At 42.7% G+C, this 12,176-nt stretch overlaps 1 protein-coding gene across 4 annotated transcripts in view; it reads left to right on the top strand.

Moving 5' to 3' along the window:
* Window positions 1-12,176, top strand: part of CPNE4 (copine 4) — a 686,364-nt gene that overhangs the window by 648,300 nt on the left and 25,888 nt on the right. For all 4 annotated transcript variants that reach the window (XM_070794756.1, XM_070794770.1, XM_070794775.1 and 1 more), the window contains 2 exons: window positions 736-795; window positions 11,695-11,828. In XM_070794756.1, coding sequence (XP_070650857.1) covers window positions 736-795; window positions 11,695-11,828 — 194 coding nt within the window. The remainder of the gene's footprint in view (window positions 1-735; window positions 796-11,694; window positions 11,829-12,176) is intronic.

Consider the following 12,176-nt stretch of genomic DNA (forward strand, 5'->3'; position numbering starts at 1 on the left):
CCTGTTGACTTCCAGCCTAGAGGTCAAAAGGATGCATTTGGGTCCCACCTCCACCATCTAGGTAGATGATCTTAGCCTCAGTTTCCTCGTGGATTAAATGGACACAATAATAATCATAGCATCACCTTCACAGGCTCGTTCAAAGAATTAAATAAGATCATGTATGTTAAGAGCTTGGCGTACAGTTCCGTTCAGTTCAGTTACTCAGTCGTGTCTGATTCTTTGCGACCCCATGAATTGCAGCAGCGCTCAGTAAATATTAACCCTTGTTCTTCATGGCAAGGGAGGAATCTCACTAGCTGGCAGCTTACAGTGAAGAGCTTCTTGGATAATTGTGACCTTGAAGCTGCTTGTCTTTTTCACTGTGGTGTTAGGAACGTTACCAGAACTGGGACTTAGACACAAGCAGCAAGACTGAAGCTAAGTGTGAGACTTCATGGATTTCAAACCAGTGGTGACCCATGAAAACACAGTACCAGTCTCACCCCAGAGGCAGAGGCTGATTAAAATCATATGTAAACCCAAAAAGAGTGAGAAAGAGGACGATGGTTGCAGCCCTCACAGGCCCATCTGTTTTCTTTCTCTCCTCTCATGAAAGATAATCAGCTGACTCCTCTTTTCCCACAGGCCTTTCTCTGCTCTCCCCTCTAGGTCAGCAAACCCCATGCTTAGGCCTTTAATGTGTAAGTACTCGGATCACACTGTTCTAATACAGCTTCCTCTCCTCCCGTGCAGATCCACAAGATGCATTCTTTCTTGGACTACATCATGGGTGGCTGCCAAATCCAGTTTACAGTGAGTTGTTTGTTTGTTCTTACTCAGGGAGCGAGGTTGGAGGGCAGGGCTGGGTGTGGGGCACGAGGACCCACAGTCTGTTCAGACCCTGGGTTGGCTTTGCTCAGGTCTCACTGCTGAAATATCATACAGTAACATCTCTGACCAACCTAGATAGCATATTCAAAAGCAGAGACATTACTTTGCCAACAAAGGTCCGTCTAGTCAAGACTATGGTTTTTCCAGTGGTCATGTATGGATGTGAGAGTTGAACTGTGAAGAAAGCTGAGTGCTGAAGAATTGATGCTTTTGAACTGTGGTGTTGGAGAAGACTCTTGAGAGTCCCTTGGACTGCAAGGAGATCCAACCAGTCCATCCTAAAGGAGATCAGTCCTGGGTGTTCATTGGAAGGACTGATGCTAAAGCTGAAACTCCAATACTTTGGCCACCTCATGCGACGAGTTGACTCATTGGAAAAGACTCTGATGCTGGGAGGGATTGGGGGCAGGTGGAGAAGGGGATGACAGAGGATAAGATGGCTGGATGGCATCACCAACTTGATGAACATGAGTTTGAGTGAACTTCGGGAGTTGGTGATGGACAGGGAGGCCTGGCATGCTGCGATTCATGGGGTCGCAAAGAGTTGGACATGACTGAGCGACTGAACTGAACTGAACTGAACATCTCTTTACAATGAGGTCACACTTATGTTTTCCCCATGACTATTTTTTCAGCATCCTATCAGGAAATGCATGCCATTCAACCTCAGGGGGTTTGGGGAACCAGTCTATTATGTTTTCCATTCTTTCAGTAACTGCAGGAGGCAGGAGGTAGTGGGTGGGTTGCCAGATTCCACCACTGGGTGAAAAGGTTTGGGGAAGGAGTGAACCGTGCTAAAACATCCCACTGAACCATGGCTGACATCTTGGTTGTGTTCATTTGGACAGAACACAAGCTTACATGTCGAGCCCAATGGTCAGTGCCAAGAGTAAGCCATCTAGATGACTCATCAGGCAATGAAAAAGTGAATTCCAAAAGACTAGAGAACCAGTCTGTCAATGTTGAGAAATAGAATTAATGAGTGGACTAAGGGTCTTCTCCTACATGGAATCTGTAAGCCCATGGGATTTGTACACTCCTAATAATGTATTTGGTGGTGGGCTGGGTCTTTTTTAAGTGTCTGGGTGGGCCAAGATTGTAAATTCACCTGCCCTTGAAAAATTTGCTCTCAGTGGCTTCATATTCAAAATCCTCCTAGCTTCCAGTAGACATGACCTGCAAAAAGAGAATACCCAGATGACAAAAAATAGATCTATTAAAACCTGTGGGAAAATCATGTGGATGTAAACAAGTTGTGCAGCATCTGTGCCCCATCTTACAGAAGTGTACTTGTGAAACTCAGCCCTATTTAGCTCCCTAGATGGGCTCAATCATGTGAGGAAGGCAAAGAAAATGGTTTGAGCCCAAAAGAGTCAACTGAACCAATGTGTTCCTGAGACAAAAGGTAGTGGAACCCAAAGGATTAGAGGGGGCTTTCGCAAGGGGATGAGATAAGGCCTCTCCCTAGATAGAGGCTGGGCTTTTGCTATAACCTACCTATGTCCTGCCTAAACTTAGGCCCTTGTTCATTTGCCACTGAATATTTATGGGAGTTAATTATAGATTATGGTCATTTTTTTAAAGTCTAAGGTTCTCTAAAGGCACACCCATAGAGCACCCCACCCCCATATACACACTGGCATGTTTAGAAGGTAGTAACCATGTGCATTGTGGGCAAACACCCCGACCTCTGTCTGTCCTGGGCACTTGCAGGTGGAGGAGCCAGCAATGTCACAGAGGAGACAGTGTCCCATGATCTTAGGCAAAAGGCTGGTTTCAGGAAACTATTCATAGATTTTCAAGTGAAAGCTCTATCGATTTGGGTCTGTTTTAGGTTCTATAGATCCCATGCTTTTGGACAACTCTTTAGTCAACCTTCAGGGGCTTGCTTTGCCCTTGGAGTTGGGCTGCAAAGAGTCAGCCCCAGTGAAAACTGAAAATTTGAGCCCAGAAGGTTCCAGCTCTACACCCTGGCTCACAGAGGAGAGGGGAGGTTGTATGGTCCCCCTGACCCAAGAAGATTATTCTTCTGGCGTTGCTCTCCCCTCCTTCTCACTTTTTTAAAAAGCGCTTGAGTAATAAGAAATTACTTGAGTAATAAGAAACCCATTTTTTAAAACTAATTACTTGCCAATTAGCTTTTTATTTTTTAACTTTATTTATTTTGGCTTCACTGGGTTTTTGTTGCTATGTGCGTGTGGACTTTCTCTATTTGCAACGAGTGGAGGCTACTCTTCATTGCAGTGCACGGGTTTCTCATTGTGGTGGCTTCGGTAGGTGTGGCTAGCAGGCTCTAGAGCATGGGCTGAGTTGCATGTGGAATCTTCCTGCAGCAGGGATCAAACCTGCGTCCCCTGCATGGCAGGCAGATACTTAACCACTGGATCACCAGATGTCCCATCCTTCTCACTTTCGTTGACCCTCCCCAACTTGGAGGGACCACCTCAGTTGTTATCACCACCACTTCCCCAGCCCCCACTTTTCAGGCCTCCAGCATCCACAGAGGGACCTGCAGGAAGTCTGCAGTGAGTGAGGAGCAAGACCTCTGAAGAGGGAGAGCAGGTGCAGATAAATGCCAAGGAGAGGAGGCCAGACCATAAGCAGTGCCTAGAACAAAATCCTTCCTCCTGGAGGGCTCCAGGCCAGGGATTCAGGAGAAGGTGCTAGGTGTTTTATTTTGAGGTTTCTGTTAAAGAAAACATAACAACCACCTCATTGTCATTTTCCTCTAAAATTAAGTCAATAATTTCTTATTACTCAAGCATTGCCAGCTAATGTAAATGATAAGCTATAATGCAAACTATTATTGACAATTGACCTGCCTTACTTAATTTGGCCTTGTATTTATTATCTGCCCAGTCATTTCATTGAAGCCATCTGGAAAAATGAAGGGAACTTTGCAGAGGGATGAGAAATGAGAAGAGGGCTTCCTGGTGTGGAGATGCGCAGAACAGAGGAAGTGAGTCCAGGATGACTCAAATGTTTTGTGCCTGAAGACAAAGCATGTTGGCCCCATTCACAGAAATATGGAAATCAAGATTAGCAACCAGACAGAAGAATGAACTTCCCCAAAGATGTTGTGAGGGTGTTTTCAGGTATCCCAGTGAGATGGCATTTATAAATACGGCCCTTGGTTTCAGGAGAGAGGTGGAAGCTGCACATATATAGGTCTGGAGGAGATAGCTAAAGAGAAGAAGACAGAAAGATAGGGGGCCTGGTAACAGAATGTTATGGAAAATGTGCATTCAGCAACAGGGAAAAGAGGAGCCAACAGTAAGATAAGATATGCCAGAGGAAAAGGTCCCAGAGGAGGCAGAAACTCAGATGATCAGGAGAAAGTCTTACAGGATCAAGGACAATAATCTCATATGCTAAAGAAAAGGTGAAGAATGAAAATCAGTGACTGAGCCATGTGATGAGTAAGCACAAGTCGTCTTCAGAAGAGCAACTTCAGCAGAATGAGACCGTAGGCCCAGGTGTTTGGGGTGTAACAGACAGTGAGGACATGAATGCAGTGGGTATATCTACTTGTTCAAGACAGCCGACAGTGAAGGAAAGACAAGAGGCAGAAAGTAGGTGCCAACCTGAGGATGAGAAGAGGGAAATTTTAAGTAATAAAATAAGCAGAAAAGATCCCAGGGAGGGAAGCAGATAAAGGATGCTAAAAAGAGCCCCCATCAGTGATTCTTTCTCTTTTTCGGTCCCATGGACCACTTGAAATCTGACACAAGATCTATATCCTCTCACTGGAAAGTGCACACACTCCACCCCACACACAACTGCAGGATGCCCTTGGGCACCTGTGAGGACAACCTTTGTTCCTCGTGTGAATTCTTGAGTCATAAGGACTCTGGAGCAACAGTCGTGTCGTGGTCTTGTAAGAGCTGGGCAGAGATTGAGGGAGAGAAATTGGGTTCCATGCATTTGGCACATGGCACAGCAGCCAAAAGAAAACCAAATACTAGAATTTCACCTACAAAATCAACAGCTATAGACAGCATAGATGAGGCCAGACTCCACAAGACATCTGGAAAGACAATGGTAGAAGAATTAAATGTTTCTGTTGAAAGTTATTGCCTTTCCAGATGCGAAAAACATTCATTGTAAAATGGATTTTCACGGAATCAGGTTGTAAGCAACACAAACGTCCAACAATAAGATAACGGCTATATAAATCACTGTAGCTCATCTAGGTGGACTGTGGTAAAGCCATTTTAAGTGATAATTATAGTGACTTGTAATCACATGAGGATATGTTAATGTCATTAAGTGAAGAAAAAAGAATATAAAGCAAAGCTACCCTATGATTACAACTATGTTAAATGTCTATATGTGTTATATATATATTTTACATATAAAATTTTAAAATATTTTGTATTTATATATATGTAAAACTAAAAAAAGAAAAATATGACTTACTGAACTAGTAGAATCCTGAGTGGTCATTTTTCTCATATTATATTCAGATGACCCTTTTTATTATTTGTAATTGTTTTTAATTAAAAGGGGTATTGCTGGGACTTCCCTGGTGGTCCAGTGGTTGGGACTTTGCCTTCCAATGCAGGGAGTGGGGGTTCAATCCCTGGTCTGGGAGCTTAGATGCCACATGCTTTGTGGCCAGGGAACCAAAGCATAAAACAGAAACAATATTGTTACAAATTCAATAAAGGCTTTAAAAATGGCCCACATCAAAAAAATCTTAAAAAGGGCGAGTATCACTTTTCATTATCTCTGATTTTATTATCTATTTTTTAATAATATGATATAACAAGCTAAATGTGGCTAAGCTTGAAGATTAGCCTTCAAGCCTAAGAAAACATTACCTATTAAAGGTCCTCTCCTGTCATCTTTTCTGACCTTAATACACTTAGGACATCCTATGCCCACACTATGTCTCAGTTTAGTTTTAAATCCTGATTTTAAATGCCAGACTAAATAGTGATGGACTCTTGTGTAGTCCTCTGAGACATGAGACTGAGTCCTGGGTTGAAGAGGAGAATGTTTTGCACATTCCAGGAAGTGAACCAGACAACATCCAGGTTCTTTCTCATCTTGTCTTGGCTCCTATTTCTTTCCTGCTATGGAGTTTTGAGGAGGCAGAAAAGCACAAGAATTATATATGTTATTTAAGAAATGGTCCAGACTGAACAGTATCACCACCTATAAGGCTCGTTGTATAGGCCCAAATTGTATACAAACTTAAAAAGAAGAATGAACAGCTGCCCTATAGCAGATGATATCAAAAAGATTTCAGAGAGATCAGACAGCTAACCAGAGATGGGTTCACAGCAGCTTTCCCCAAAAAAACATCCAGGTGGGTCTTAAAAGGCCCAGTTGTCAGAGGCAGGGAAGGGATCTGAGGCATGGGCTCGGTTCAGGTAAGAAGCTAAAAATATCCAAGGAAGGATAACATCGTTAGCGTCCAGCCTTTTTCGGAAGCAGTTCTTCACACTGGGGACTTGGCAGCATAAAGAAAGTAAGCACTTTGCTCTCATACTTTACAAGATTTTGCAAAACTGCACCATGGCTCTGCTTAATGAACAGCAAGGCCTCCTGGGCAGAAGGGGAAACAAAGGAGGCCTGCTCTGGGGCTGCCCACTGGGAAGACGGGAGTGCAAACCAGAACCGCAGGCTTTCCTAAATGCTTCATAGCAGAAGAGGAAAATAGTAGCTCTGCAAGCCAGCCACATTCAGGAAGCCAGGAATCAAGAGCCTCCTCCACAAACTGGCATTTTTCAGTCATTTTCTTGCTTTTATTTCTCAACTTAGTCCCATCTTTCACAGCCTCCCTGTTGCTTTTTAAAATAAACCTAACCTTTCTCTCTGTTCTCTTTGCACTCATGCTAACTTAAAGAGCACAGAGAATTGGTGGTAGAAGACCACCTCCTGAAGACAAAATTCTTATCTCCAGCCTCATCAGGGAGATTTTCGGGAACCATCACTTGCCAGGGGGCGGGGGGTGGGGGTGAATATTTGAGCTGCTTTGTACCTGAGACTGTCTATTTACTGTCAAGTAAAATGATAAAGTGAGACGAGGTATCCGAGAACTATATTGTAAAGTAAAAAAAAATAATAATAAAATTTAAAGAAAAGATTTTAATGACCCAGATAACCACGATGGTGTGATCACTCATCTACAGCTAGACATCTTGGAGGAAGTATGAACTCAAGTGGGCCTTAGGAAGCATCACTACAAACAAAGATAGTGGAGGTGATGGAATTCCAGTTGAGCTATTTCAAACCCTAAAAGATCATGCTGTAAAAGTGCTGCACTTATTATGCCAGCAAATTTGGAAAACTCAGCAGTGGCCACAGGACTAGAAAAGATCAGTTTTCATTCCAATCCCAAAGAAAGGCAAAGCCAAAGAATGCTCCAACTACTGCACAATTGCACTCCTCTCACACACTAGTAAAGTAATACTCAAAATTTTACAAGCTAGGCTTCAAGAGTATGTGAACCGAGAATTTCCAGATGTTCAAGCTGGTTTTGGAAAAGGCAGAGGAACCAGAGATCAAATTGCCAACATCCACTGGATCATCGAGAAAGCAAGAAAATTCCAGAAAAATATCTACCTCTGCTTCATTGACTACACTAAAACCTCTGATTGTGTGGATCACAAAAAACTGTGGAAAATTCTTTGGGAGATGGGAATACCAGGCCACCTTACCTGCCTCCTGAGAAACCTGTATTCAGGTTTCTAACAAGAAGCAACTGTTAGAACCGGACATGGAACAACAGACTGGTTCCAAATTGGGAAAGGAGTACATCAGGGCTGTATATTGTCAACCAGCTTATTTAACTTCCATGCAGAGTACATCATGCAAAATGCTGGGCAGGATGAAGCACAAGCTGGAATCAAGATTCCCAGGAGAAATATGAATAACCTCAGATATGCAGATGACACCACCATTATGGCAGAAAGCGAAGAGGGACAAAAGAGCCTCTTGATGAAAGTGAGAGAGGAGAGTGGAAAAGCTGGCTTAAAACTCAACATTCAAAAACTAAGATCATGGCATCTGGCCCCATCACTTCTCTGGCAAACAGATGGGGGAAAAAAATGGAAACAATGACAGACTTTATTTTCTTGGACTTCAAAATCACTGCAAGTGTTGACTACAGCCATGAAATTAAAAGATGTTTGCCCCTTGGAAGAAAAGCTATGACCAACCAAGACAGCATGTTAAAAAGCAGAGACATTACTTTGCCGACAAAGGTCTGTCTAGTCAAACTTATGGTTTTTCCAGTAGTCATGTATGGATGTGAGAGTTGTACTACAAAGAAAGCTGGGTGCCGAAGGATTGATGCTTTTGAACTGTGGTGCTGGAGAAAACTCTTGAGAGTCCCTTGGACTGCAAGGAAATCAAACCAGTCAATCCTAAAGGAAATCAGTCCTGAATATTCATTGGACAGACAGATGCTGAAGGTGAAACTCCAATACTTTGGCCACCTGATGTGAAGAGCTGACTCATTAGAAAAGACCCTGATGCTGAGAAAGATTGAAGGCAGGAAGAGAAGGGGACGACAGAGGATAAGATGGTTGGATGGCATCACTGACTCAATGGACATGAGTTTGAGCAAGCTCCAGGAATTGGCAAAGGACAGGGAAGCCTGCCATACTGGAGTCCATGAATTGGACACAACTGAGTGAATGAACAACTACAACAACAAATGATAAAATATTTTTATGAGCAGAGGGAACTATAGAAAGCAGCACATGATAGGGATCATTATTTTATTTCCTTTTTTCATCAGATAATGTTTAGTTTAATACCCTTCCCCAAAGTTTCATCAGCATCTCCTGAGCTTGAAGAGCCTCTGTGGTTGTCATAAATAAGGGGGTCATCCCCACTAAAAGAGTGCAAACCCCAGAGGCCTGCAGAAAAATAAAAAGCAATTTCCATTGGGCATGTTTTTCTCTACAGCACCACCAGGAACAGGCAACTCAATACTGCCTACTAACCTTGAACTTCAAGTTACCCCACTTCATAATCTCCTCCATCCCCAAGGAGATCTGGCCACTCCCTTCCCTAACTGGCATCTGCTTCACAATCAGTCAATGAATATCTTATTTCTATTCCATGCTTAATATATTCCATCACAATCCTCTTCTCACCACGATCTCTGCCTCTCCCTTGTTTGTTAAGCATAAGGGAATTATTCCAAGCCTAGGGATGAAGAGTTGATAGAAATGAAAAGATGTAGAGCACTGGGACCAGAGTGAAGAAAGAGAGGAAGGCACCTAGGGTGCAAAATTTAAGGATGCATCACTCGGATCGGGCAAGTGTAGGATCAGCTCAGATGAGTGCCTTCCTGAGTTTATGCCTCTCTTGTCTTACTCTAATCCCAGCCCTATGATTTTTTTCAAAATTTAATATAGTTGTTGCCAAAATTTTTAATGCTCATCCAGATGTTACATGCACTTCTTCCCACATCACAGAGACTCATCCAGGTGATACACCTGGGCTCAGATGCTGCCTTTTGGTGCCTACATGCTTGGAGGATCTCACCTGTGCTTAGCAGGATTAGATGTTCAATTATGTTTCTTGAGTTGCCATTTTTCTTTATGGAGGTTTCCCCCTCTGTTCTTTATATTATCTGATTTATCTGATTTCATTCTCTGGTTTTACATCAGGATAGCAGCATGTTTTTGTCATCACAAGACGCCCTTGACAATCAGGCAATCAACACACGGGGGACAACTGCAGTATTAAAAAACACAGGTAGACTGGAACATCAGTGATTTGCAATATTTGCAATGACACTGATAAATCAGAGCAGAATCAAGTGTGTGTGTGTGTGTGTGTTAAGTCGCTTCAGTCATGTCTGGCTCTGTGACTCTATGGACTATAGCCCACCAGGCTCCTCTGTCCTTGGGATATTCCAGGCAAGAATACTGGAGTGAGTTTCCATTTCCTTCTTCAGGTGATCTTCCTGACCCAGGGATCAAACCCACATCTCTTATGTCTCCTGCATTGGCAGGCGGGTTCTTTACCACTAGTGCTACCTGAGAATCAAGTTTATCTCTGCAACATCCTTACAGTCTCTAGAATGTTCTACAGTTCTAAAGTGCTTTCTTTCCACAGTAGGAGAGAAAAAGATGCTTTTCTTCTAGCCTTCCCAGCACTATGTTTACTTTTAAACACTATGTACACCTGTGAGGTGCCATGATCTCTTAAGTGTGTCTTGTCAGGACAGAAGTCAAGTGTGGTGGGTGTGTGTAGAAGCTTAGCAAATCCAGGAGGCCTGAGATGCTTGATTTCTCCAAACCCTGTCTCTTGGGTACCTTTTGAGTATCTTCCTTGGAGAAGTTTTCCAGGGATTATCTGAATGTATCTGGACCTTCGTCTGGTTGGTGCCCCATAGGTGTGACCTAGAATGCTTTTTGATTGCAAAATGCATGTAGACTTGCCACCCTCAACTAACTTTTCACCACAGTTCATGTTATCTTCCTCTCTTTTTTCACTGGCTTGGCTTTCACCTTCAGGATGAAATCTATCTCAGAAGATATTAGATTTCACTGATCCTTTTAGGTCACCCTCAATTACCCATTACTCAGTCACCCATTATCCCACTATTTTTTTTCTTTTTAAAAATTATTTTATGTTCATGTTTTTATTGAAGTATATTTGATTTACAATGTTGTTTTAATTTCTGCTCTATAGTAAAGTAATTCAGTTATACATATACACACATTCTTTTTAAAATACTATTTTCCATTACAGTTTATCATGGGATGCTGAATACAGTCATCTGCAATATACAGTGGGACCTTGCTGCTTATCCAGTCTATTATAATAGTTTACAGCCTTTTGTTATTGAGTCATCAAGTTGTGTCCGACTCTTTACAACCCCACAGACTCTAGCCCACCAGACTTCCCTGTCCTTCACTATCTCCCGGAGGTTGCTCAAACTCATGTCCATTGAGTCAGTGATGCCATCCAACCGTCTCATTCTCTGTAGCCCCCTTCTCCTGCCCTCAATCTTCCCCATCATCAGTGTCTTTTCCAATGAGTTGGCTCTTCACATCAGTATTGGAGCTTCAGCATCAGTCCTTCGAGTGAACATTCAGGGTTGACTTCCTTTAGTTTACAGCTGCTCACCCCAAACTCCCACTCCATCCTTCCCCCACACCCTCTCCTCCTTGGTAACCACAAGTCTGTTCTCCATGTCTCTGAGTATGTTTCTGTTTGTACATAAGCTCATCTGGTCATATTTTAGATTTCACATATAAGTGATATCATATTTGTCTTTCTCTTTCTGACTTACTTTTTGCTTAGTATGATAATCTCTAGTTGCATCCATGTTGCTGCAAATGCATTATTTCATTCTTCTTATGGCCAATTATTATTCCCCTGTATATATGTACCACATCTTCTTTATCCTTTTATCTGTGGATGGACATTTAGGTCGATTCCCTGTCTTAGCTATTGTGAATACCACTGTTATGAACATAGAGGGTGCATGTATCTTTTTGAAATAGAGTTTTGTCTGGATATATGCTCAGGAGGAGGATTGCTAGATCACATGGTAACTCTATTTTTGGTGTTCTGAGGAACTTCCATAAGAACCTCCATACTGTTTTCCATATTGGCTGCACCAATTTACATTCCCACCAAGAGTATAGGAGAGTGCCCTTCTCACCACATCCTCTCCAACATTTGAACAACTAGTTTTTAAAGCTAATGAATTTCTTCTCTAACTCTGATTGTCAGCAGGATGTGTAACATACCATTTTCCCCCTCCCTCAGGCTGCATCGCTGTCAAGGTTAAATGAAATATGTTCACTTTAAATCCACCCACTCTCCTATCTTCTCTTCCAGGTAGCTATAGATTTCACGGCCTCCAACGGGGACCCCAGGAACAGCTGTTCCCTGCACTACATTCACCCCTACCAGCCCAATGAGTACCTGAAGGCCTTGGTGGCAGTGGGAGAGATTTGCCAAGACTATGACAGGTATGAGACTTCCCATCTCTGGTGGTTCTTGTGGCCCCTAGCTGATCCTGGGCAGAATAATGGAAATGAAGTTATGCTGAGACTCATGAGGGGACAAAATAAAGCCTAGCTCTAAATGTGTTATCCTCTTCACCTCTAGAGGAACTGAATTCATGCCAAGCTCACATTGGCCACCAAAAAATCCTTTCTTCTCTTACTTGGCTGGCAGGACCACTGGATAGAGATTTTGGTTTCTCTTTTGTGAAGTTTCATTATGTGCCTTACTACATACAGAAACTTGCAAAGTTGGTTGCATTGACTAGCAGCATAATGTCGCAGAACATCAAGCTCCACTTGAACATCTAAATC

The sequence above is a fragment of the Bos indicus genome, chromosome 1 (assembly GCF_029378745.1).
Source record: "Bos indicus isolate NIAB-ARS_2022 breed Sahiwal x Tharparkar chromosome 1, NIAB-ARS_B.indTharparkar_mat_pri_1.0, whole genome shotgun sequence".
Taxonomy (NCBI): Eukaryota; Metazoa; Chordata; class Mammalia; order Artiodactyla; family Bovidae; genus Bos; species Bos indicus.